The following is a 26,806-nucleotide window of genomic DNA, read 5'->3' as shown; positions in this document are numbered from 1 at the left end:
CAACGTCCTTGACATGTTTTATAGTTGTACCCAACTCGAATTTCGGTTGAATGGAACTATACTCTGTTGTCACTGGTGCACCAATACAATGCATCATTTATACAGGGACGTGATTTGAGGAGGATAGGGAACAATTGCACCTTCTAAGTGTGAGAAATACATAAAAATCGTTGAACATCAATGTTTCTTAAGCTGATTACTTTTTCAATTCCATTATAATGGGACTTTCAACATTGTAAGGATCCCTGCACTCACATGTAAATAAGTTTACTAAACACATACTTCATTCACAACTACGTGCTATTGTGTACATTGTCACCAGAAGACGATCGAAGGAAAGCACCAGGAAATCACGAAGTTGGTTCGGAAGAAAACCAAAGATGGACTACCCTCGCCTCACGTACCGAGCCTTCAGAGAACACCCATAAAAGAGGGCCAGAAGTGGACAGAAGTACCAGTTAACAACTGATCCTATCAACACCTCTCTCCGGAGGCTGTATTCGCCTATGGAAATATCATTCTAAACCTTAACTCCGGAGGCTGCATTGGACGAAAGAAATATCCTACAACTACCTTCCTCCTGAGGTTGCATTGGGCTACGGAGAAATCACATCTCCCGAGGTCGCATTGGACAAAAGAGACTCCTTGTAATCACCTACTTCTGAGGTTGCAATGAACGAAGGGGTTTCTACTTTAAGCTAAAACGATTGTACCTTTATCTCCGAAGCCACTACTGTGTGCTGAGGATTCTTTGAACATTGAGAAACATTTTATTGTATCACAAAAAAACTTCGTATATTATTATACAGATATATTTTTATAAATAAACATGTGAAGGTATTAAATCCCTGATTGTTTTATTAGACTCTATCGAAAACATTGCAATATTCTTAAGTGTTGATCCGTGCTAACTGAATAGTTCGTTCATTCTTCTCTGATAATTTCCCACCTCAATTGAAACCATGACCACGCGCCCTAAGGGAACGTCCGCTAGCCACTATACCACTACTAAGTAAGGTTCCCATAGTGTATGACTACAGCAAACAGAGCAAAATTTATTGTAATGTTCTGGCATAATCTTGTTAAACAATACCTTTTAAACACTTTCAACAACGTTTTATCTTGAACGGTTTAACTATAAGTGTTTCATCTTCGTAATCTAGTTTCGCGCATGCTTCTATCTTTCCCTTAGTCTTTTTTTTTTTTTTTTTTTTTTTTTTTTTGCGTCATCTTCCAATGAGAATGAACCCATGTAAACATTTCATGAGTTTTTGGGAAGTAAATAAGATTTCAGTTGATAGAATAAAGAAGTACGGTAATTGAACGAAAACCAGAATTAGTCATTGGACTGAAAAATTCTTTGTAGTAGTAGTTACCAAAAATCTAAAAGTAAATAGTAATATTTAATAAAAACTTCTAAAGTTTAGGGAAATTTCTTTTTCCTTCTCATTTTCTTTTACAAAAGTTTCTCTTAGCTTTCGAAGAATATATTCCTATTTTACCTGATGTTCCGTCGTATTTTTCTCTTTGTCCTGCTTCCACGCTTTGAGGTTAGTTGCAACTTTCTAAGGCTTTTGTCAACAGAAAGGTAAACTTTTTCATGATTCTTCTTTTACTTTTTCTTTCTTCGTTTCTCGTCTGATTTTATCATCAACCATTAGACCTCTTTCAACGTATCCTTGAAACATCTTACATATTGTCATGATTTCTCTATCTCTGTGAAAATTTCAACTTCAACAGAAGTTTTTTTTTTTTATGCCACTTCCACTTGGTTTCACCTTTGCATTTTCAATGATGTTTCTCGTTTCTTATATTCTTCCACTTGTTAAGAGCCATTTGAAATTAAATATTTGCACAAAAACAACATACTACAATTTTAAAAGTGTACGAAATGTAGTGTAAGATTTTCTTAGAGCACGTTTTCGTACCTCAAAAACATATTATGACGTCATAAGATAAAGTATTATCCATATGTAAATAATACGGTCAAAGCACTTACTGAGCTGTTTTATAAGTTTTAGAACCATTAAAAATTTCAGCTTTCACTGATAGGCCACTAGCCACCAATGAAGAAACCTCTATCCTTTATGGCTCTCAGCTAGCTTCTTTAATTTGACGACGTAATTATATCTTCAGCTAGTTTCTTTGGCTTGACGTAGGAATTATCACGTCAGCTAACCTCTTTGTCTTATCTTCTCTAATGGAAAAAAAATAATGAACTCTTTTAGTTCTACATCCCACGGTTATGCCGCGTAGACTAAATGAAACGATGGTGATGAGAAAGAAGGAAATGGTGAAATAAAGAAAGTGTGAGGAAACGAAAGAACCCTGAGAAAACACGTGCACAAGATATTTATTTGTCCACCGCAAGATTCATTTGAGAGAGATAAGACCTCACGCACCAGAGGTGAACACTCTACCAACCCTGAATTTCACTTCCAACTAGCATTTAGTATTAATTTTTATTCACGATAACTTTTGAACGAAAGCGAATTTTTGAATTGTGTGTTTTGCAATAGATAGCTATGGTGATAATCTCAAATGAACTTGTTAATTAAGTAAATCCGTTAACGGGGACTTCAGCTATCCATATCCCATTTTCTACTGTTCAAAGAATGGTATTAGAATTTCCACATCACTCCACTAGATGGGAGTATCCTCCAAACGTTGACTGACATCTACAGGACAAAATTGAAAGTTTTCGTGCCTGATACATTTTACTGTCTCCTTTACTAAAGCTCTAGATGGTCTTTGTGGCGCTAATTTTTAATTTTTTTTAGAACAGAAATTAACAAATGATTTTGGCTTCCAAACAGCAAAATGAAAAATTTATGAAGTACAAAGTAAGTACCACGGAAATTTTTGTAACTCTGCCGGCATTCATATTTATAAAAGTCCTAATTAAAGTACGAGAAATGCGTTGAGTTGATTTTGAGTTTATCGTCAATTTCAGCAGCGAGGCTATATGAGATGGGGCCTACTGATTAACGTGGAATCCGAACCACATGAGCTTCAACAGGGAACGAGAAATACGATTTGTACCTTATATGAATTGCAATGAAGTGGCCTTTCCTTTGAATAAGCTTATTTTGATTACTAGCAGAAAACGTGAAACAACAGGAAAGTTTTGAAAATTTTCTGACTAAAAAATCCTTTCCTGAATTTATTCGTTTATAACTTCGCAACACTGCCTCAGAGACAAACTTGAAAAAATTGAGGCATAGCCCATTACACTCCAAACATACTGGGTGAATGTTGTGTTCATTGCTCAAATAGTACCTGAGTAAAATTGCAATGTTTTCTCTTATAATGAACTAGTAGTACAAAGTTTTTTCTCCCTCCTTTAGAACGTTTCCTTGTTAGAGTTTTTTGTAGAGTGTGGGAGATGGTGCGGTCCAAGCGGTTCATCTGCAGTATGAATACGGGTATCAGGGGCTGTACGTATCAGATGGCAATAAAACTTCCTAGTGTTAAGTAGTAGCAAGGTATACAGTCCTTACCAATCATTGCTAAAACGGGATATAGTGCAGGAATTTTAGGTCAAAATTATGAGTTTATATAGAAAAAAAAATTATACAAGCAAGGAACTTTGCACAGTTGTAGTACTTGACCTCCTTATCAACATACTAAAAGTCCCCTAAGATTAACCTTGAGCTTCGGCCGCCATATTCGAATATGGCAGCCCATTTTCAGTTTTTCGCCGATAACTTTAAAATGAGCAGAGATAGAGTAAACTATAAGGAGCAATGATATGTAGAGAATGAAAAAACACACATTTTAGTATATAATGCATCCCTTTAGCTTTATTCGTTCAAGAGATACGACATTTTAAGTCATGGAAACTTTGTTATTTTGTACAGATAGTACGGTTTCTGCGGCAGAATTCTATCACTACAGATTGGATACTTACTCAAATAGTGCATTAAAATGAAGAAGATAGAAATACAGATTTTGGTGTATAGTATGTTTATAAATATCTCTATATCAGTGGCTTTTGAATCACACAGTAGTAACACTTGTAAATAAAGTGGCGATCCATAAAGTTTACAATAAATATAATTACTTTGTAGTAGACTTAAATGTCTATTGAGCATAGTTTATTTTTCTTAATAAACTTCTAACTTAATATTTCTGTAATGCTTATATTACTTTCAAATGTGCCACTACGTTCTTTTTTGTCTAAGGATGCCAAAATACATTAGAATACAAGAATTTCTATTAAAAATTGCATGGGACCTTAAATAAAGCGTTAAGAAAAAGACTCATAAAATGCTTCATGTGGAGTATTGCACTATATGGATCAGAAAAATGAAAATTACGCAAAAATCATGAAAAACGACTGGAATCTTTCGAAATGTAGGTGTGGAGAAGAATGGAGAGAATTAGCTGTGTCGACCGGAAAACGAATGAAAGGGTCTTAGAAATGATGGGGGGGAAATAACAGTTTTAAATATTATTAAGAAGAGAAAGAAAAACTGGTTGACACATTGGCTAAGAGGGAACTATATCATGAAGAACATGCTAGAGGGTATGGTGTTAAGAAAAAGAGGGAGGGGCAAAATATACTACAATTAATGGACGATATCCATACAGAGAAATCGTAACGTGAAGACGAAGAGTTTAGCGGAAGACCGTGGAGCATGGAAGCTTCTCAGTTGCAAGTGGTTCACCTCTGGTGCTTGGAGTCCCAGATCACGCCGTGTGGATTTTCTGATGAACAAACATCGTGATAGTGTTTTATTTATTTATTTTTTTAGGGTTCTCCCACTTTCTTCATTCCACCATTTCATTCATTTCTCATCATCACCGTCTCCTTTAGCCTAACCGGCATAACCGTGGGACGTAAAAGCAATATTTCGTTTCATTTCAGTTGCAACAGGTGACCTGCCAATAATGACAAAAATCTATTATTATTATTATTATTATTATTATTATTATTATTATTATTATTATTATTATTATTATTATTATTATTATTATTATTATTATTATTATTATTATTATTGTTATTATTATTATTATTATTATTATTATTATTAAAAATATGTTCTAAAGTTTGTTGTTTTGTCCGCGTAATTTAAATATTAACTGCATATGATAGGATCAACGTTAAGCTCGACTCGAGTCAGAAACTAGAGTAGATTAGTTTGATTAGATAAAGAAGGCTTAAATCATCATTATAGAATAGCAGTTAGTAGTTAGGATTTGCTGTTTTTTCTTAAATTTTATTTTGTTTTGTTTTGTTCTGTTCAACGTGTTGTGGTTTCGTAATCCAACCCTCGTCCTGGTCCTTTTCCCCGCTCAAAAAAAAAAAAAGAAAAAGAAAAGAAAAGAAAAGAAAAAGAAATAAAGAAGGAAGAGAAGATTGCAATGATGATAGCCCGTTTCGGTTCAAATCTTCAGGTGCCGAAACCGAAGAGGCGCGTCTGAGTAATAAAAAAATAATAATAAAAATATTAACTGCATATAATTCATCCTCATTTTCTTGTAAAGTAGAAATGTTTGGGTCTTTGCCACAAGAAAAAAACTGGCAATAACCGCACATGGGTTACAAAGGGAGCGCAGCGCAGCGTTGAAAAACAAAACAATTATTCTTACAATTATCTTTACACCCACAAGATATTATATGCAATAACTCAGAAGTAACAGGTTCCAGGTCTGGGCAATCGGCATCAATTTGTTGTTATACTGTGTGCATCTCCAATTTATAGATTGTAATGAATTTCCCTTCCATTTCTGCACTTGATGATATACACGGAAAGAATACTGCTTTGCGGCTGCACTTGTTGGCGCTGCGAGATCAAATCTTGAACTTAATGTTTGCTTACCGATGAGAAAATTGTACCCATAATAACGACACTCATCAAAATTCTAATTTTTCTTGAAGCTAAAATCTTTTACCAGCCTCAGTTATTGTTTCTTCGGTAGACACTAAAATTGATGTCCTCAAATCCTTATCTTTCTGGAGAAGACGCATGATTTGAAACTTATCCTTTGGATATATAGCCAAGTCTGTATCACAACCTGTTGATGTGTTCAAAAACAACAGTACATCACGTATTTCTTACCCAAATAATAACTGTTGTTGATAAATATTAAATATAGTTTTCCGTTTCTTACAAGGAAACATCTTATATTGATACTAGCATTGCCCAATAAAACAATGCGCAATCGATAGAGGAGTGAAGAAAAGTGAGAAATCCAAAGTTTTACGGGCCGACACCCAGAAACACAGGAGATACAGAGAAAAGAAGGATCTAGAATCATGTGAAGATACTAATGCAAAAGATACACTGACATAAAAAGAACGGCAATATGATTAAAGTAATCAAAATGACATTTACCCAACAATATAGTAAGCAAACATTGTACCCACAGACATGCTCAATAACAACATATGTAATGCAGTGTTGCCAACTGAGCACAAAATGAAGTTTCGTTGAATGGCACGTTACACCAATTATATCAAAACCAATACAATATTACTTGCATAAGAAAAGAGAGCCTGGTAATCAATTGTCAATCCAAGTGCATGCATCATTTAAGTTTTGTGTGTTGTATCTCATACTATTTTGATTTTCCACTTGGGCAAAGCTGGTTCGACGATTTTGATTACTTTAATAATTTTGAAGTTCTTTTTGTGTCAATGTATCTTTCTCATTGCTATCTTCACATGATTCTAATTTATTCTTTCCTCTATATCTCCTGCTTCTGGGTGTCGGCCCGTAAAACTTTGGATTTCTCACTTTTCTTCCCTCTTCTATCGATTTCGCCTGTTTGATTGGGCAATGCTATTATCAATATAAGATGTTCCCTTGTTAGTCCCAATGGTAGGCCTTAGAAACCACAAATCACACTTTTCCTTTGTCAATGCTGTTAACAGAATCAAAAGATCAGTGTCCTGACCGATAACAAAAATAAGCACTTGACATTTTGCATTTTCCAAGGTCACATTAACGATTGAAATATCAGCATAAGATTGTGCTTGGCAAACCTCCACATTGGGCTTCAAACAACGAGCTACCAAGGCATTAAGGCAACTTCATTATTGCGATTACCTAAAAATTCAGTTTGAATACAGGTCGAACTGAGTTTTCTTGAAAGTGAATTGTTGCCGACGTTGTTGTACTCTTCTTCTCTGTTGCTAGATTCCTTTAGTCGTTGGGTGTTCAGGATATCCATTAGAAACAACGATACAATTTCATTGTAATGGGATGCTATGCACGACTTGTAGCACTCAAGAATATTACTGTATGTCGTGGTCTTGACCATACAACAGAATGCAGAATGTGTCCCCATCTAAAATATGAACAGCATTCGTTGGTACTTTGAAGCTGCTTTCTTCACATTTAAAAGCTGAAACTAACGATGATTTGATGCCTTTTCTCATTGAGATGTTATCAAATAATGAAGTTGGTTTTGGGAAAAGCTCATATCGGAAGCAATCTTTCAACTGATTAGTTCCTTTTACGACATAGATAATTCTACGGAATAATTCTTGGCTATTAATAACTACATTATTGTCTCGGACTTTTATTCTTGCATTCATTGCAGCCAGGAGATAATCTTGTTCTTTCGTTTCAATTCCGAAATCATTTCAAAGCCCAGTTTGAGTAAGTATGCAATCTATAATGATCGAATTTCGTCGGAGAAACCGTACTATCTGCACAAAATAACAAAGTTTCCATAAAACTTATATATCTTCTGAACTAATAAAGCTAGAGAGATGTATTATATACCAAAATGTGTGTTGTTTTATTCTCTACATATCATCACTGTATAGTTTACGCTATCTCTGCCCATTTCGGAGTTATCGGCGAAAAACTGAAAATCGGCGCCCATTTTCCAATTCCACTTTTAACAATGATGGCCATTCAATTTCATACTTATAGATTAAGCAGACACGTAGCCAGAATTTCGCAATAGGGGGGGGTGCGTTACAAAATACTGTGGTTATCACACCAGGGATTCGATCATTCTAAACTACAGTAAACCCTCGTTAACACGAATTCCAAGGGACTGAAAAATCAGGAGTTCGTGTTAAAAGAATTCGTGTTAACCGGGGACCCAAATTTTATTATTCGAATACATTTTCTCCATACATACGCACTATAGTATACAGACTATACATACCACTACAGTATATTATGTATGTCATAGAAAACACTAGAGATGGTATCGAGACGAGAATGAGTAGTCTCGGTCTCGTCTCGGTTCCAAATTCGAGATGAGACCAAGACTATTCTCTGTCTTGATCCCATCCACAGAATTGTATCGAGACGAGACTGAGAGTTTTAGTCTCGTCTCGATTTCGAAAACCACTCCTCGGTCTCAAATTCGAGTTAAGATCGAGATCGAGACTAGTTTCGGTCTCGGTACCATCCTCTGAAACGTGAAAACACTACAGTAAGTTTATTATCCTATCTTCGAAGATTAAAAAAAAAAGTTTCCACGCAGAAAATCCAGGTTAAGTTATAAAATTGATAACTCCGCTAGCAGGGTGAGTACGGCTAGTAACGGAAAGGTATTTATGATTGCTGTCACCAGTTTGGAGTTAGAGAGGAGAGAAGATGTTTTGTCTCGAGGTGTCGTCAGCTCGTCTGCCAAGCACCTGCATGTTCAGCGCTTGACGGAGGACAGAATCAACACCTCATAAGAGAGGAAAGATACCTGTTTCTGTTTTTTCTCTTATTTACATGGCAATTTTCGTCTGTATAAATACTATATGACAAAAACTGATCTGGAGTGAAATCTGAAATAAGAAAAATGATCTGAAAAAAAAAACCCTGAAAGTTCGTGTTAAATCAAAACTTTTACTGACTGAAGGGACTAAAAATTAGTTCGTAATTCGTGCTAACCGAAATTCGTGTTAACCGATAAAACTTCCTATAAGATAATGTACAGCGATGCCGGGACCGAAATTTTGTTCGTCCTAACCGAGTGTTCGGCTTAAGCGAGTTCGTGTTAACGAGGTTATACTGTATTTTACTGGCAAGGCAACATATATTCGTTCCTTTAGCCGGGATTTCGTAATGGGGGTGTCGTGACATAAAATACTGTAATTATACACCAGGGGATCGATCAATCTAAACTATTTTACTGGCAACATACACATATTGGTTTGTTAGGACAATAAAATGAGGATTTGTTAGTAAGTATTTTAATTAAAAAACTATGAAGAAATCTTGAGTAAAAGAATATAAAAAGTATTGAAAAAGATATAGTCTTCCAAGGTCATTCGAACTCGGTTCTACTTGCCTCTTTCTTCTTTTTTTTCTTTTCTTCGTTTAATGCCATCAAAAATGTTGCCGCGAAATTCAAAATGACTCATATTATTGGTGATTCTGGGCATTTCTTAAGTTCTACCTGAAAGTCTATCTGATCGAAACGGTTCATCGATCGTCATTTGTAGTCCAAATGATCAGCATGAAGCTAGATAGAATTCGGAACGCTTCGTTACAATAATATCAATTTTCAACTTGACCTCTCCCCGTTTCCTCCACACAAAGCTCCTCATAAGAAAGAGTAACCAAATGCTTGCTGTAGCTTTATATTTTTGACGCTGATTCATCTTTTTCTGTTTGATCCTTCCTTAATATTTTTCATTTCTGGATCCGAAGGGGGGGGGTCCGGACCCCCTGGACCCACCCCTTGGCTACGTGCCTGGATTAAGTCAATGTAATTATTAATGAAATTCAAAGATGTTAATTATGAAAGAAACAATAGTCAGTAGTTGCGATTCCTTGAATTTCCTCGTCTGCTTCTGTACAGGTGATTATCTGATAATGATTATAGCCTATGTAAACTAATAACTACTGAACAGGAAGAACTTAAAATAGGTACATACATATTAATTCGTTAGAAGAGTAATAAACGTTAGCATACAGTTAACACTTGCTACCATCAAAGTTAATTTCTTTGTTATTAACCTTCACCAAGTAAATAATGCAAATTTGAGACGAAAATTTTACACAAAAAATTAACTCAAACTTCCTTGTGAGAAAAAAGATGTTTTGTACGAAAATGGCCTTTCAGGAATGGGGAATGTTGAGAGAACGTTAACTGTTCCCTCTTGTGGAGTATAATTGAATTAAACACTAATTTCAACATTCATGGCGCTACGAAGTTCGGGTTGAAGTCACTATTCGTTCAGCTAAGATAACCTGCATAACTTAGTCAGTGATTAACTGGAGTCGGTATTTGGAAGAGTTTTCATATCAATTTAGTAAGTTTTATGGCATTAATTTACGTTCTCATGTAACAGTAAAGTTTTGGAGGAGTGAACCTACTTTGAAGTGGAATTCGAACACATAAACCGGTAGCAAGGACAGCGTCTATTATTTACACATTCACTCTGTGGAATTGCAGTGGTTTAAAATATTATCTACCAGCAATGGCGTATTTAGGGGGGTGGCTTCCGGGCTTAAGCCCCCCCGAAAGCTTACTTAGTATAGTCAAATAAATGAAATATCTTGCAGAATTTTCACATTTCCAGGCAAAACTCCCCCCCGAAAGTTAGCAAAGCCCCTCCCGAAGCAAAATCGTAAATACGCCACTGTTTACTAGTGACGTAGCTGGATAGTTAAAAATTGGAAAAAGAATCAATTCTTGAAAGGAGTGTTAACATTTCAATGTTTGTTTAATTGTACGTGTTTTCAGCGACGTAATTGGGGACCAAACAGGGCTTGCGCCCCGGACACCGAAAAACTGGGCAAGCATTTATTTTCACTGTAAGGCAAGGAAAGGAGTTTAACAAAGATCACAAAAAATTAACTCAGAAACTTAACAGGATAACAACGACTCACCAACATTAGGATCATATCCATAGAGCATAAATTAGCATCAAAGCTATCTTTTGAGGACATTGTACAAACGATTTGCAGTCAAAAGAACTCGCAAAGTTAAATTGTAGTTTTAGCTTTTTGAGTTTTCATTTAACTTACAAAAGAGATTTGTAAAATATCCAAGTATAATACTCGAGACAACAGCTTAGCTGTCATAATTACTGTAAATATTCTATTCTAAAGCAACAGACTGTTGATTCATTCCACACATATGTACACCCCGATATAATTCCAGTGATTTGCAGTTATTATGATAGGACTATAACAATATGTCAAGCATGCTACACTCAGATTATTTGGCAATTAAATACTAATTAGTTTGGTGTTTTATCTTGTACTAAAAATTAAATTGTATATTGCAATTTTGAAATCAAGCTTTGTTACTTGAAAAAAAAAATGTAATAGGAGGAATTACGTGTGATGCCAATATCAGATGTAATCAGGGAGCGTTTTGGTTTGGTTGGTCAGGGGGGGGGGATAAGGGGAGTTCTTGCTCCGGACGACAATAGCTTAGTTGCGTCGCTGCGTATTTTTTTCTCTTTTTTATAGGATAGCTAGAAATAAATTTTGACAGAAAGGAGTGACCTTATGGTAAGTGAAAATGCAACGCAACATTGAATAACGTGTCTTCATAGTGAAACAGTATTTCAAATGTGGGGAAAGCTGTATAGAAGTTGGTCGTAAATTCCGTACCAAATATGGAAGACAAAAGTGTCCGTCAAACATGAAAATCAAGAGAATTTTTTGTCAAGTTTGAAGAAAGTGGTTCAGAGAAATTAGTCTACTGCACCGTCGTCGTGATTGCTCCCAGGAAAATATTACGGCCGTGTGTGCGAGTGTTCAAGGGCCCTAGGACAAAAAAAAAAAAAAAAAAAAAAAAAAAGACGTTTGTGAATTTTTCAACAAAATCATCTTCCTGACGAAGTCCATTTCCACCTCGGTGGATATGTGAACAAACAAAACTGCCAAATAAGGGGTATGGAAAATCCATGGCTGCTGTATATTCAAGCTGTTCAATGCATCCATAAAAGGTTTTCAGCAAAGGGTGTGATTGGCCCATATTTCTTTGAACTGTCAATGGACCTCGATATCAAACAATTATTATACACTTTTTGTGGAATGCGTTGGAAGTAATGGATGTTGCCACCATTTGGTATCAACCAGACGGTGCAATTTGTCACACTGCGACTGTAACTACTGATCTTTGGAGTGTGTGCTAAATACCCACAAACAATGCAGGCTCTTAAGGACAACATTATCGCTGCTTCCGCAGTAATTAACGTGGGTTTAAGCTCAAATGTATTGCAAATTTTGACTAGAGTGATTCCTTGCCGCAGTTCCAGAGGAGGCTACTTGTTTGATATCATCTTTCATTGTCAACCACCACATATGTTATTTTAATTCTAATATTAAGCTATTCACTTTTCCATTCTTTTGTGTATTTATTTAGCAAATTAAAACTAACATTGAAATTTGAGCACACTTTATATTGTACTATTACAATTATTTGCAATGGGAAAACTACATTAATTCAAAAACGAAAACTTCAAAATCATATATACTCTAAAAGACAATATCTATAAATTTTAATCATTTCGTAATGTTTCTGCTTAGATGGAGAACTAATACGAGAGCTATCTTTTTCAATCTCCGGTAAGCCATCATAAAAGAACCATGTGAGATAATTCAACAGAGATAACGTAAAGCTATTAATTGGACATCGCCCACCTGCCACACTGATAGAGAGCTTCTGCTATTCAATCGTTGTGAAGTAGCAACCGGAAATACATATCGAATACAACCGAAGCGCCCACCAAGTGTGAAGTACATGCTTTAATTCGATTTCTCGAGACATTGTTGAGCTCCCTAAAATGCCAAGATCAGACAGTTCAGAAATCATATCTACGACTTTTACGAACCACATGATTCACGCGCCCATCAACGTTGTCTGCAGTCACAGATTTCCATTCTTGGGAACTTATTGTGTACGTCATTAAGTTCTTCTTTAACTCTCTGTAACACTTGTGCACACAGCCATCGTTTATAAAGCTCCCGCCATAATCCTTAATTATTCGATTATGTATATTGTATTTCTGCCTGCAGCAATCAAATTACATTATGTAGTTCACACTTGGCGGGCGCTTCGATTCCACTGAATATGTTTTTTTGGCTCGTTACTTCACAATGATTGAACGTTATAGTCTATCAGATTAGGGAGTGGGCGACATCTCTAATGACCAGATTTGTCTTATACCCGTTTCATTATCTCATTACTTCTTCTCTGGTGACTTAACGAAAATTAAAATGAAAGCCCTCGTATTTGCCAAAGAACTATAATTTTAGCTGTTTGTTGGCCGACTAGGAAGTAGGCAAGCTAAATATGTATTTTCCTGTCTGCTAAGACACGCACATAGGCGATTGTCCTACTAGATCTCACGTAGACATTTGGTACAAAAGGTGGTGTCTTGTAACAGAAACTTCACTTTGGCACTAACTTAACTTAGACTTTGTATCCTCACTCTCACAGTTAATTCTCGTCATTTCGACTCTGGAAGAGAGAGAGTCGAGTGCTTCATTACATTCGACATTTCTACTTGTACCAGTTGTTAGGCGCTTGAACTCAGCTCTTAGTCGCTGCTTTGACTGGTTGAATTTGAGTTGCGTATCTCTTTCAGCAGCGAGGTTATATGGGACGTGAATATACAGGTTGACGTGAAATCCGAACCACATTAGCTATCATCGAGAAACTAGTCCCTGCTTTAAGACATTAGCTTTTACTTTGTCTTTAATTATGTAAAAGATAAGTATTGTGATTACACACAATTTGTTTAACAGCAAGGAAAACAACTTGATCTGTACAAGACGTTGGTTCGACACCAAATTCATATAAGTATAATAACATTAACTAAATAACTAACCGGTGTAATGTGGGTTCCTGCCACCATGCCATGGCTCATCCTCAGGCTGTGGATTGAGAAGGCCTCTAGATATAGGGGTTAGGTGTGAATATATTGTATAAGCAGTTGTGGATAGACGACAAGGGATTGTCCCCCAGCTTAGATGTTTGGCATGAGGCTAACAACCTCATCCTGTGAAAAAGTGATTATTCAGAAACGTTCACAGAAGCCTCGGAGCAAGACTGGTAACTTGGCATGACTTCAGCAAAGTAAAATGGACATGACAGTTGGGACATAATAATATTTATTTTATTAAATGGAAGCGAATAGAGTGTCTTATATTTTGCAAGTCTTCAGCTTTTGGATATTGATTTCAATCATAGTCAATAATAGTAAAAATATTTTGCGTTACAACTATTTGTAAAAGGAACAATGATAATTTGCATATGCATAAATAATTATTGTTTATTCTTTCTTAAGTGCACAACACTTGACTATAAATAGAAAGGAACAACAGATTTATAAGCTCCGTATGCATTCTTAGAAGAAATTTACAACACTAAACGTAGATAAAGTAGAAATGGTTAAAGTACATTATGACAGTACTAACTTACCTTGGAGAGTGCAGTTGGGTGTGGATAGAGGTTGACAAGGCAGCTCTCCCTCCGAAGACGGAAATCCCAACGGGTTTCCAAGTGAGGAATTTCCATCGTGTCACATATTGACTGAACATGGCTCGCCGTTTGTCCAGACTGAGGACCAAAAATAGCAGCCACTCCTGTCCTCAGCAAATGACACACTGGAAAAATAAAAGAAAATAGAACATTTTAATAGATAAAAAAATACATATAAGACAAGTCCATGTTAAAAGAAGTGTATTTGGTTCCAAAATATAGCTACGAGGAAGAAATATACGTACAGGGTCTGTCCTGCATGGAACCAGACTAGCTCTTATGTGGCGTCGTCTCGCGTCACGCAAGTAAAACTAACTGCTGGGAGAGGTAGTGGAGAGCCGTAGCAACACCACGCACAAGTGTTCAGGCTGCTGCGAGCAGTGGTTCGGTGTGAATCGAGTTTTGTGCGAGTGCTCATCATTTTCCACGACGCTCAGGCTGTCGTCCACAAGGAGCGACGGTGAACGCAACTTTCTACGTCCAAGTCCTCGAAAGACTCCGCAGACGGGTCGCCCGCGTTCGAAGAGACATCGCCTACAACTGGACTCTGTACCACGACAACGCGCCCAGTCACACTGCAAGGATTGTGCAGGAGTTTTTGGACAAGAAAAATATTTCTACGCTTCCACAACCTCCCTACAACCCTGATCTGTCCCCGTGTGACTTTTTCCTCTTCCCCCGGCTAAAACGAGACCTCGAAGGACGTCGATTCGAGTCTATCGTAGCTATTCAAGCTTCCGTTACAAGGATCCTGAACAGTATTTCACAAGAGGATTTCCAGGGAGCTTATCTACACTGGCAGAATCGCTGGAAGCGCTGTGTAGATTCCGATGGGTGTTATTTTGAAGATTATTAGTTGTAGTTTATGTTACTTTCAATACATCCAGTTCCACAGCCTTAGTCTGGTTTCATTCAGGACAGAACCTGTATTATCTTTAAAAAATTAAGATCAAGTCAAAAGGTATAAGCTCATGACAAGTCAAAGGGATGATGATTCCTGAATTGAAATGAAACCTTTATAGACTTGTGGTTTACTCATTTTCCTACACAGTACTTTTTTTTTTGCCAATAAATGAATAATTACTAGGTTTCTGAAACAAGAAACTACTTTTCAGAGACCCTATGTGCTGATTCAAAATATAACAGTAATCGCGTTCTTCATGCCTTGAATGGCAATTTGAGATCAGAATCTTTGAAAAATTCTTGAAATCTCCAAGAAGACATTGTTAGAAACAAGTAACAGTGTCATGTCTACACCAGGTAAACGAGTTTGGCTTGAGTGGCGTAATAGTTTCTAAATTAGTATTGAAATCTTGACTAACAGTAGATTTCTAACATTTCTGGTTTTAGTAAGGGGATTCGAGTTAAGAAGAAATATTTCCTTGGGACGCTTAATTAATTGCAGAAGTAGCTTCTCTATACATATTACCATTTTTACGTTATAGCAACCACCGTTGAAATCGAAATGGCTGGTTACAAACTCGTAGCCACAGTTGCTTTTTCTTTGAACTTGTTATTTCTATAATACTTGTGATAGTAAAATGTCATACTGAATCAAGGAGCCTAACCTCTCTTGTGCTAGTTAGTGTGCCAGCGAGGAACAAGTGTTGCAATACGCATTTGGGAGAAAAGCACACATACAACACTTAGAGGGTTGACGGAAGTTTTCACTTTCGAAGGGCAAACTTGCTTTTTGAACTTCATCTCATCATCTTTTTCATCCTCGTTTGGGCTTCGGCCCTGGGCAGCTTCATTAACATGGCGGACTCTGGCAACACTAACGGACAATCGATTCTAGGACGACATTCCGGATTACCTGCTATTCTTGCAAACTCAAGCTCTGCACTTGCACAAACGGCACCCATTGTACCTTCTAATCGCACTCGGCACTTTTCTTGGGGAAGTCAACCTATACCGTCTACATCTAGGGAGAGACATCCATCAAATGATTCAATACAGTCAGCAAAACGGATAAGGTCACGGTCTCCAATAGAATCTATGGACATTCAAGTCAATCCGCAGTGTAACAATACTGTTACAGAGCTTCAGACTACTACCGCTGCGCAGTCAAATACCAATCCTCTTTATCATTTCATTCTTACAGACTACGATACAAAGTTCACCAATCCTAAAATGATTTTTCTCCAAATTATGAAATACGTTCCACGGGTACGGGATACTCTCGTTCAAATCGTCCCCACTAGAAACGACTATATTCTGAAATCGAAAGATCCAGATTTCGGTATTACCATTCGCAACAAAGCATCCTACGAAATCTTCGGTAAGAGCGCCAAACTTACAAAATTAACAGACAAACGGCAGAAACAACCTCCACCACCTCGCAAACCATCATATCTCTCGGTTGTTATTAGGGGTGTTTCCCATGAACTTACCGATGCTGAAATCCAAGAGGAGCTAAAACAGGAGGGGATTACAGTAGACAGATGCATTCGTATTCGAAATAATAATGGTCCGACCTACATGGTCCGGGTGCTTTCTAAGTAACAGGAGACAATCGATTATCTGTTACGATTCGGTGCACCAATTTATAAGAAAATACATCGTGTCGAACCCTCTAAAACTCAGGGACCCTTACCTATACGCTGCGAAAAATGTCAGGTGTACAATGACCACATTACAGCAAATTGCTCTAATCCATCTAAGTGTGGATACTGCTCGGGTCTACATGAAACCAAAGCATGTCCAAACTTAAAAGGACCACCCAAGTGTAACACCTGTGGCAGTGGACTTCACCCAACCTACAGTTATCGCTGTAAAGCTAAACCAGAGCCAACTCCCGAGCATCCGGAGCTAACAGTACCGCTAAAAACTACTGACACGACCACTAAACCAAACCAATCCATCTTACCACCGCTAACAATCGAAGATTTTCTCCGCTACATCAGCCTGGTGCTTCAAAATATATTTCCCTTTCAGCGAGCCAATATTCTTCATCACATCATTTCTGCCGCAAAATCCATCTTCCATATCAATCTACATGCAACGTATTCTAACAACTATGTCCATTTTCATATTGGATCTCTGGAAACTGCAGTTTAGTACAATCTGCATAGTAAATTTCATTATGGGGATTACTTTCTTATTTGTTAATATTCGATCCTTTTCGCAGCATAAACTGTTGTTAGAAGCAATGTTGTTGGAGGAACATATCAATGTCTTTGCGCTTAATGAAACTGCTTTAAAACCGAGCATGGTAGCCCGCATTCCTGGTTATCAACTAGAACGTCATGACTATCATGATCACCTGGCTCGTGCGCAAGGTGGGGTTGCAATAGGCTTTTTTCCTAAGTATCCAGTTCGCTCGTATAATCCACCAGCTTTTAGAACTTTCCCGGAATTCCTCCTTTGCTCTATATACTTTCCGTCCATAGTCATCAATTTTAGTACGATCTATATTCGACCACGACAACCTATCCCGTTAGAATATTTTGGATACATTGCCAATAATTATCGAAATATTATTATCATGGCGGACATTAATATTCATAGTCGTAGTGATCGTGAAAAAGTAGCTTTTCAACAGTATTTAACTGACAATCTCCAGCTCCATCTTCATGTCATACCTTCGCACACCAGACCTATAAGTCAGACTACACCAGATGTTGTCATTACATCTCTGAATCTTCTTACTGACTGCCAGCTTGAAGTTCTAGACTCAATTGGGAGTGATCACCATCTAGTCAAACTAACACTAACTCGAGGACAACGACCACGCCAAGAAATCGCACCTCATTATGTTCCGAGATACGATAAAGCAAATTGGCCTCTTTTCCGGCAAGAACTTGAGCGCGCACTTCATAGTGAAACGCCTCCAACTAGCGGGACAGAGTTAGCTTCCTGTCTTACAACTCTCACTACGGCAATACAAACTAGTGCTAAGCATCATATTCCAACCGAACAAGTGCATCCGCACAAACCGAAATTACCACCGACATACGTTCCACTCATCCAGCAGGCTCGCCGACATCTTCGAGAATATTATAGAACTGGGAACGAAGCATATTTACGCCTACATCACCAATGGCAAAGAACGGTGCGTAATTATCTTGTTGCTTATAAACGTCGAAACTGGATAAAATCTTGTAACACCTTATCCGAGGAAGCACATCCTTCTCGCTATTGGAAGCGGTTTCACCAACTTATTGGCAAAAGCACTAAAGTCACCTATCCTCTAATAGCCGACGGTACTCCTCTCTTCTCTGACGAAGACAAAGCAAACGCTTTTGCAGCTCAGTTACAGGACGTTTTCACCCCTACAGCTGTTTCCAAAAGTTGTGAACGGACAGATATCTCTTGTCTTCCTGCCTTACAACCTTCCACGGAGCATATCATAGACCTAGATCATCCTCTTACTTCATCCATCACTGTCGATGAACTGCACTCTGCTCTACAACGGTAAAAGGAATACAGCACCTGGAATCGACACGATATCTTGCCGACATATCAAAGAAGCCCCGCCATCTCTCTTGTTGCTCCTCGTCACAATATATAATTTTATCCTCAGAACCGGGTTTTACCCCTCAGATTGGAAAGTCTCCAAAATATGTATGTTCCATAAACCGAATAAACCTGTACATTCAGTAGCTTCTTACAGACCAATCCAACTCACCTCAGTTTTCAGTAAGATACTGGAAAAAATTCTAGTATGCCGACTCCATAAGTATCTTGACGCCACTTCTCTGCTACCAGTTCATCAAGCGGGATTTCGCCCTGGTTTTTCCATAAATGACCAGCTACTTCGTCTCAGCTCAATAATTACTAATCAATATAACAAAGCTTTTCCATCCTGTCTCATTCTCATGGATTTAGAGAAGGCATTCGATAAGGTTTGGCATTATGGCCTCATTAAAAAATTGCAGTCGTTTAATCTTCCTATATGCTATCTCAGGCTAATATATTCTTTTATTTCAAATCGCATTGCTTATGTTACAGTTGGTACGGCACTCTCCTGGCCGATTTTTCCTCTTACTGGAGTACCCCAAGGATCAGCTCTCAGTCCTTTACTATATATACTGTATGCTTCCGATATCCCTTCTGTACCACGTAATGTCTTTATTTTTCAATATGCTGACGACACAGCTTTTCTTGCTCTCGGCAAAACTGTACATCAGCTTAACATTGCTTTACAAACAACCATCGATAATTTTGTCAAGTGGTGCAAGAAATGGCACTTAACGATCAACTCCGAGAAAACGCAAGCTCTGGTATTTCTACCACCTAAGCGTCGTTCCAAAGTCCGTAGAAACCCAACTCTGTTACAACTAACTGTTGATGGATATCATGTACGCCCTTCCACCACTGCTACCTATCTCGGCGTGGTTTTCGATTCGAAGCTCAGCTGGAATGCTCACTTGAAAAAACTAACGGATAAGGCCAATCTTAGATTAAATCTTTTACGACGTCTCACAGGAACATCTTGGGGACTCAAAGCAGATGTTTTGCTTCATACATATAAAGCATTCCTCCGTCCGATCCTTACTTTTGGGCATACCGCTTGGTGCAATGCTTCTGTTTCTTTCTATGAAAAACTCAGCATATTGGAACGACATGCTATTAGACTGGCGTATCGAATTAAACTTCCATACCCAACGTGGCTCACATACGAATATATAGACTTTCCGAAGATCACCGAGCATCTCGCACAACTTCGCCTGAGATACATCAGCTCTCGCATCCAAACAGGCCATCCACTTTTCTTGGACATCCTTCACACCGACGCACTTACTGACGCAGCCTATCGATACAAGCATTCACCTTTAAATATTTTTGTATCTCTATATGTTAAATACGAGCACCTTCCTGCGGCTGAAAGGGAAATATATGATATATACGTCATTGATCATCATATACCGCATCTTTTTCCATCTGAGCACTAGACCCTCACCATTAACAAGGGCTTCCCCATGTGTTCATTAGTCCCGAGTCGCCCCGGGACAGAAGATTTAACCCTGCATCTGTCTCACTAATCAAAGTCTGTTTGTGATGTGTTAGCACTTCACCTCATTCATCATCATCATTGTTCTTTATTCTATGTATTTGAATGCCTATTAGCACCTTAGCACCTCAATCATGTATCTGCACTAAACTTCAATATAAATTCTGGCTTATTATGATTACTATTCCTTATGTTCATACTTTCTGCACTTAGCCCACCTTTATTTATCTTATCACCAATAGAAATCCTTCAAGAATCTATGCCAAAGAGAGGGCGTAACCCTCTAATGGCTGGGAGTAGAGGTTTCTTTGCTCCTATAAAATAATTGATGAATAAAGAATTATGAAGTTAACCCTATTCCCGCACCCTTAAAAAAAATAGTAAAATGTGTGGGTCTGAATTCTGGTCTGCGGACCACAGGTGATGTTTTTTGTGAAACTAGAATAGATGGAAAAGATTCTTACGGATCTGTGCTGCAAAGCGAACAGTGACTTCCATAAAAAAGAAAAAAAAAATGCAAAGTGTGGTTATTGAGTTAAGTTTTAAAAAAAATAAAACAAAAGAACCCAGCAGGAAGTTTTAATAACAGACAATTTATTGATTAAATAATCTTATCTTTAAAAATATAAGCGGGAAAACCATTAAAACGTTGAAGACACTGAAAATAGTGTTCTTAACTTCATTGCTGAGAAGTTAGAAATATATTTCAGATCAAAAGATATCGAGAGGGCACAAACAATAACTAGAAGAAAAAAGACAATTCGATCATAATGAAATTTTCTTCCTATTAAAGAAAACCTGAGGTCCTAAGAAAAGCGTTCATGGCTATGAGTTCATCTGTTGTTATCCAAGAAGACTTTTCTGGCAAGCAAAGTCTATTAGTATATTAGTGAAGCACGAAGAGAACTAGTTCCATACATGAAAGACACCAGATCTCATGGTCAAAATTCATGTTTTTTTTTTTTTTTTCGATTCTACAAATTATATATTGATAACAAGCCATTTACACTAGATGATTTTCCTAGAAGACATGTTTAAATTTCGCACAATGCATCGAGTGAATCTCAAGTGAATGAACTTTAACAAAACGTGACACGGAACGGAAATAATAGAACTTCTTCCCTGCAATAACATTTAATGTCCACTTAACAAGACAGAGAAAATTAGGAATCCCCTCGATGAAAACAACATAACGACGAGTTTCCGAATGCAAAATGAATGGTGATCCTAGGGTTGCCAGTATTAGGGAGGACGATAAGTATGCAATTAACAGGGATGTTTCGTTTGTTGGGGAAGTATTATGTTTGAAAGTGCTGAAGAATTTGAGCCTTGACAACACCAGCTGAGAAGGTGTTGAAGAATTTTCACATCCTCAGACTACGTTCTCTAATTGTCAGACTTTTAAACCAGGTATGAATACATATCAAATATCATAGATAAACCAAAGAATGTTGAAGGGCAGCAATGGTAAAACATTAATTATTTTCCATCAAAATGTTCGAGGATTACGTTCAAAATTAAATGAATTTTATTGTAATGTCCCTAGTGCTAATTATGATATAATAGCCATAACTGAATCTTGGTTAATCAACTCACACAGTGACACTGAGTTATTTGACAAGAGATATAGACCGCAACTCGGAAAGGTTGAGGAGGGGGTACTTTTTGCCGTAGATTATAGATATGATGCTTACATTATTAATAATTCATATTTTTGACATTGATTGTATTCTTATTACATTTCTAAATCAACTCTCTAAGTTTTAGTTTTTGGTTTTATATTTTCAACCTGATATTGAGATGGATTATTATGAACAGTTGTTTTTGTACTGCAGAAAATTGCCTTCCGAGAAGCGGAATCAGATTACTTCAATATCGCTGAGATTACAATTGGAGAACTAAAAAAAAAAAAAAAAAAAAAAAAAAAAAAAATATGAGTCACCAAGGTTTGAAAGATTAACTAATTTCATGTCATACTTGAATTTGCAATCATTCGATCACGTGCTGAATAATAATTAGCATCCCTTGATCTAGTCTTAACTAACATTGGTAACACTATAAAGCAGCTTGATACACTTTCCATTAGTTGAAGAGGACATGCATCACTCTGGTTTAATTGCCACATCTGAATTTACTGTTATTAAGAGTTACAGATTGGAATTTCGGTTTAATGTTCGGACTTATAACTTTAGGAAAACCCATTTCGAAATTCTTTATAGAGAATTATCTTAAATCAGTTGGTTCATATTGAGTAAACACCAGGATGTCACTGCTGCAGTTGAGAGATTTTACGAATTACTTTACAATATTCTTACAAATAATCGTACTTCCAACATATTCCCGTGGTTGTTCGCTAAAAATATCAAAGCAGACTGTCCTTTATCGTGAATGTATTTCTAAGTTAATAGACGTTCAATCTGGAGTACCTCAAGGATCGAATCTAGGATTCTTACTTTGTATATATTTTATAATTGATTTAACCAATTCTGTAAAAACATCAAAACAATTATTTTTTGCCGATGATCTAAAACGTATGTAGAAATTAAATTAATTAATGACTGTGAGAAATTACATGATGATTTGGTAAATGTATTTAACTAGTGTATAGAAAATAATCTTAACACAAATATTAACAAATGCAAATTTATTTCCTTCACGCGTAGTAGAAATAGATTCGATTACTCACACGCGTTAGACAGCACCCCATCAATTAAAGAAGAAATAGCTAAAGAACATGGCGTTATATCTGATTGCAATTTGACATTCGCAGCCTACATTTATTTCAGAGTAAATGAGCCTTTTAGAAAGTTGGGTTTGATTATAAAAGTGGGCAAGGATTTCCAAAAAATAAAAATAAAAATAAAAATCTTTATTTCGCGTACGTTAGTTCGAGACTGAAATATGCTCTTCAGATATGGAATACGAAGTACGAGGGCTATCCAGAAAGTAGATTACGTTTTCGTCTGTGTCCGCTAGGGGCGGGGCTAGCGCGGCCATCTTGGGGTCAGAGCGTTGCGCAGCTCAGTCGGCATCTAGCCGTGCTAGTGAGAGGTTCGTGCTGTGCTCCGTTAAGATACTGTGACGGTTTGAAATGTCTGCGTTAATTGAAAATCCCGCGAGCTGCGAGGTGCGTGCAGTAATAAGGTTTCTGACAGCAAAAAACTGTAAACCGATAGAAATCTATCGGCAGCTGTGTGAAGTGTATGGGGACAACATTATCACTGAAGGTGGAGTGCGACAGTGGGTCATAAGATTTAAAAATGGCCGAACCAATGTTCACGACGAAGATCGAAGTGGGAGACCCAGCAAAGTGACTGCCGAACTTGTCGAAAAAGTCGATGTTAAAGTCCGTGAAAATCGAAAGTTCACAATAACGGAACTTTCTTTGAGTTTTCCACAAATTTCGCGAAGTTTGTTGCACGAAATCATCAGCGAAAAGCTTGGTTACCACAAGTTTTGTGCAAGATGGATTCCAAAAATCTTGACAGAGGACCACAAAAATCAGCGAATGGCTGCAGCGTTGCACTTTTTGGACGCCTACAATAAGGATTGTGACTCTTTACTCGATCGCATCGTTACTGGTGACGAAACATGGGTGAAACACGTGAACTGTGAAACGAAATTGCAATCAATGCAGTGGGGGCACACAGGTTCTCCCCAAAAACCCAAGAAATGCATGCAAACAATGTCGGCAAGGAAGATGATGGCGACTGTTTTTTGGGACAGAAAAGGTGTGATTTTGGTGGACTTCCTGGAAAGAGGCACTACAATAAACGCTCAAAGGTATTGCCAAACTCTGCAAAACCTCAGAAGAGCAATTCAAAACAAGCGCAGAGGAATGTTGAGCTCTAAGATCTTGTTGATTCACGACAACGCCCGGCCCCACACGGCAAATGTCACGCGTGAAGTTCTTGAATCTTTTCAGTGGGAGTTGTTTCCTCATCCGCCGTACAGTCCCGACCTGGCACCGAGCGACTTCCACCTATTCCCAGCAATGAAGAAGTGGCTGGCTATGCAGCGTTTTGATGACGACGAACAGCTGCAAGAAGAGGTAACGAAGTGGTTGAAGTCGCAGGCGGCCGAATTTTTCGACGAAGGAATTTCCAAGCTCGTACATCGCTACGATAAATGCCTTAATTTTTGAATGGTGACTATGTCGAAAAGTAGTATTTGTGTGGGGCTTTCATCTGTATATAATAAAATTTGTTTCCTATACTTTGTTGATTTTTTATTCCAAAACGTAATCTACTTTCTGGATAGCCCTCGTACATTGTTAAAAATACTTTCTGAAATTTGAGAAAACGTTTTTTATCTGTGCACCGAGACAATATTGAAATTAGCAATATTTAGCAATTCTCATTCATAAGGAAATTAACAGTATATTTTCTCGTTTCGCTTTACACAACCTCATCTACTTTTCTTCATTTCTCATTAATGAGAGTTTCAAACTCTTATTTCTAAGAAAAGATATTCTCGGTGCACAGATAAGAAACGGTTTCTCAGATTTAAGAAAGTATTTTTAACAGTGTACATCAAATACACTACAAAATACAAAACATACTATCCAAATTTTTAAGATTTCAATAAATCAGACTGAGAACTATCACAAACATGATTCAGCTTCCCAACTTAAGAAGAAGACTTACTCTTGATTTTATGTTTTCACACAAAATATTACAGAACAGCATTAGCTGTATTGACTTGTTAGATACAATCAATTTTAGGGTGCCTCATTCAAACACGCGAGATCGAAATAATGTTCGGTTCTTTTGCAATAAAGCTCAAACAAATATCTCAATTAACTCTTCCACGTGATTGATGTGTTAATCCTGCAACGAGTTTCATTACTTTTGATCAACAATGACATTATTAATGACAATAGGAATAAATCAAAAATATAATCTGATAAATTATGTTTAGATATGTTATCCTCAATTTCTTTTATATGTCTTTAATGCTAATAACGTACACGCATGTCCAAAATTATTGCTGCATATCTATAAATATGTTGTTGTAGGAATATAATTTGATTACGAATTCGACCGGTATTTCTTATAATGTTAATATCTGTATAGTCGGGAAAAAAAGGAATGTGGCAAATATCATGTCAAAAGAACAGTAAAGAAGAACAATAAAACGAAAATAAAACTTTCTTGTCCATTTAGCAACATTTCGTTTTACTCATTCTAATTTTCGTATTTATAATTCTTTTTCTATGAAATTTACCACAAATATACATTTCTCGATTATACACATAGTATTAATATTAAAAGTACCCTGAAAAATCATTCTCAAATTATATTCTTACAAGAAGACAGTTGTATACGACAATCATTTTGGACATGAGTATATACCACTAGTCTTATTTACTTTGTTGTATTGATTAGATAATATCACGGATATTATTACTGTAGCCCATAATACTGTAATTGGGGAGTAACATGTTCTCCTCTTCTTTAAATAAATATATAAATTTAAAAATTCTGCTGGTGTTTGTACAGAGGTTAGAATGAAAATGGAATATACTACTCTTGGGATCAGGGTTGCCAAGGTAATTTATTCCTTAATTTTTTTCGTAAATCACACGTAATTGATATCAATTTACGTCACATAGAAAACTGGTTCTTTACACACATGTAAAACATTATTTTTCTTAAGAAAAAACTAAACCCCTTCAAAAGCAGAACATAATCAACGGGCGAACACAATTTTTCAAACTTGCTAGTTGCTTCAACTTGAGTGAAGTTTAATCTTTCCATTTATATTAGTAAGGGAGATGCAGAAAAGAAACTGTGTAGCGTGCAGCTAATATTATAATTTTAATCTCGTTGCAGACTGCAGAGAGGACATTACATTGAAAATTGAAAACGACAAAACAATTGACAGCAAGTGTGAAGTGCAGTGAACTTTTTTTGTGAGTGCAGAAAGCTGTCAGCCGCCACAGCGAAACGCATATATGGATATCAAAAGCGTAGGTGAATTGTAAAATCATCTCTTACTTCGATATGACTTCTCTGACATAAACGTTTGGTCAACCACAGAGGATTTTGAACATTATGAAGTGCTTTTTCTAAACAATTATGCTCACAAATCATAATGCTTGTACTTATTTTTGTTATTTATACAATTAAGGCTACTTCACGGAGTCACTATTGGAGTTTATAAAATTGCAAAGTCCAGCAAGAGCCCAGTCAAATTTGAAAGGAACTTGTTCAATCTTCTTTACTTTCGAGAGACGATAAAAAAGTATGATGATTGTCAAAAAAATCGAATTCGAGGTTTTAATGGATTTACACGTTTCATGGTCCACACGTACTGAGAAAGTGATTTTTCGATGTCTGTCCTCCTATTCGTCCTGATGCACACTCGCTTAGAGGCTGTACTGTTCAACACATTCTCCCCCTGCATATATTTTAAATTTTCTTTTTACCCTTA

The 26,806-nt window shown here is 37.0% G+C and overlaps 1 protein-coding gene across 4 annotated transcripts in view; it reads right to left on the bottom strand.

The window, feature by feature from the left end:
* KaiR1D (Kainate-type ionotropic glutamate receptor subunit 1D) overlaps window positions 1-26,806 on the bottom strand; it is a 700,763-nt gene that overhangs the window by 297,051 nt on the left and 376,906 nt on the right. For all 4 annotated transcript variants that reach the window (XM_081729531.1, XM_081729522.1, XM_081729548.1 and 1 more), the window contains exon 4: window positions 14,356-14,540. In XM_081729531.1, the coding sequence (XP_081585657.1) occupies window positions 14,356-14,540 (185 nt within the window). The remainder of the gene's footprint in view (window positions 1-14,355; window positions 14,541-26,806) is intronic.

The sequence above is a fragment of the Thermobia domestica genome, chromosome 1, assembly GCF_964235325.1.
Source record: "Thermobia domestica chromosome 1, izTheDome1.hap1.1, whole genome shotgun sequence".
In the NCBI taxonomy this organism is placed as follows: domain Eukaryota; kingdom Metazoa; phylum Arthropoda; class Insecta; order Zygentoma; family Lepismatidae; genus Thermobia; species Thermobia domestica.
The sequence above is the reverse complement of the archived record's forward strand: the minus strand, read 5'-3'. Positions and strand labels throughout refer to the sequence as shown.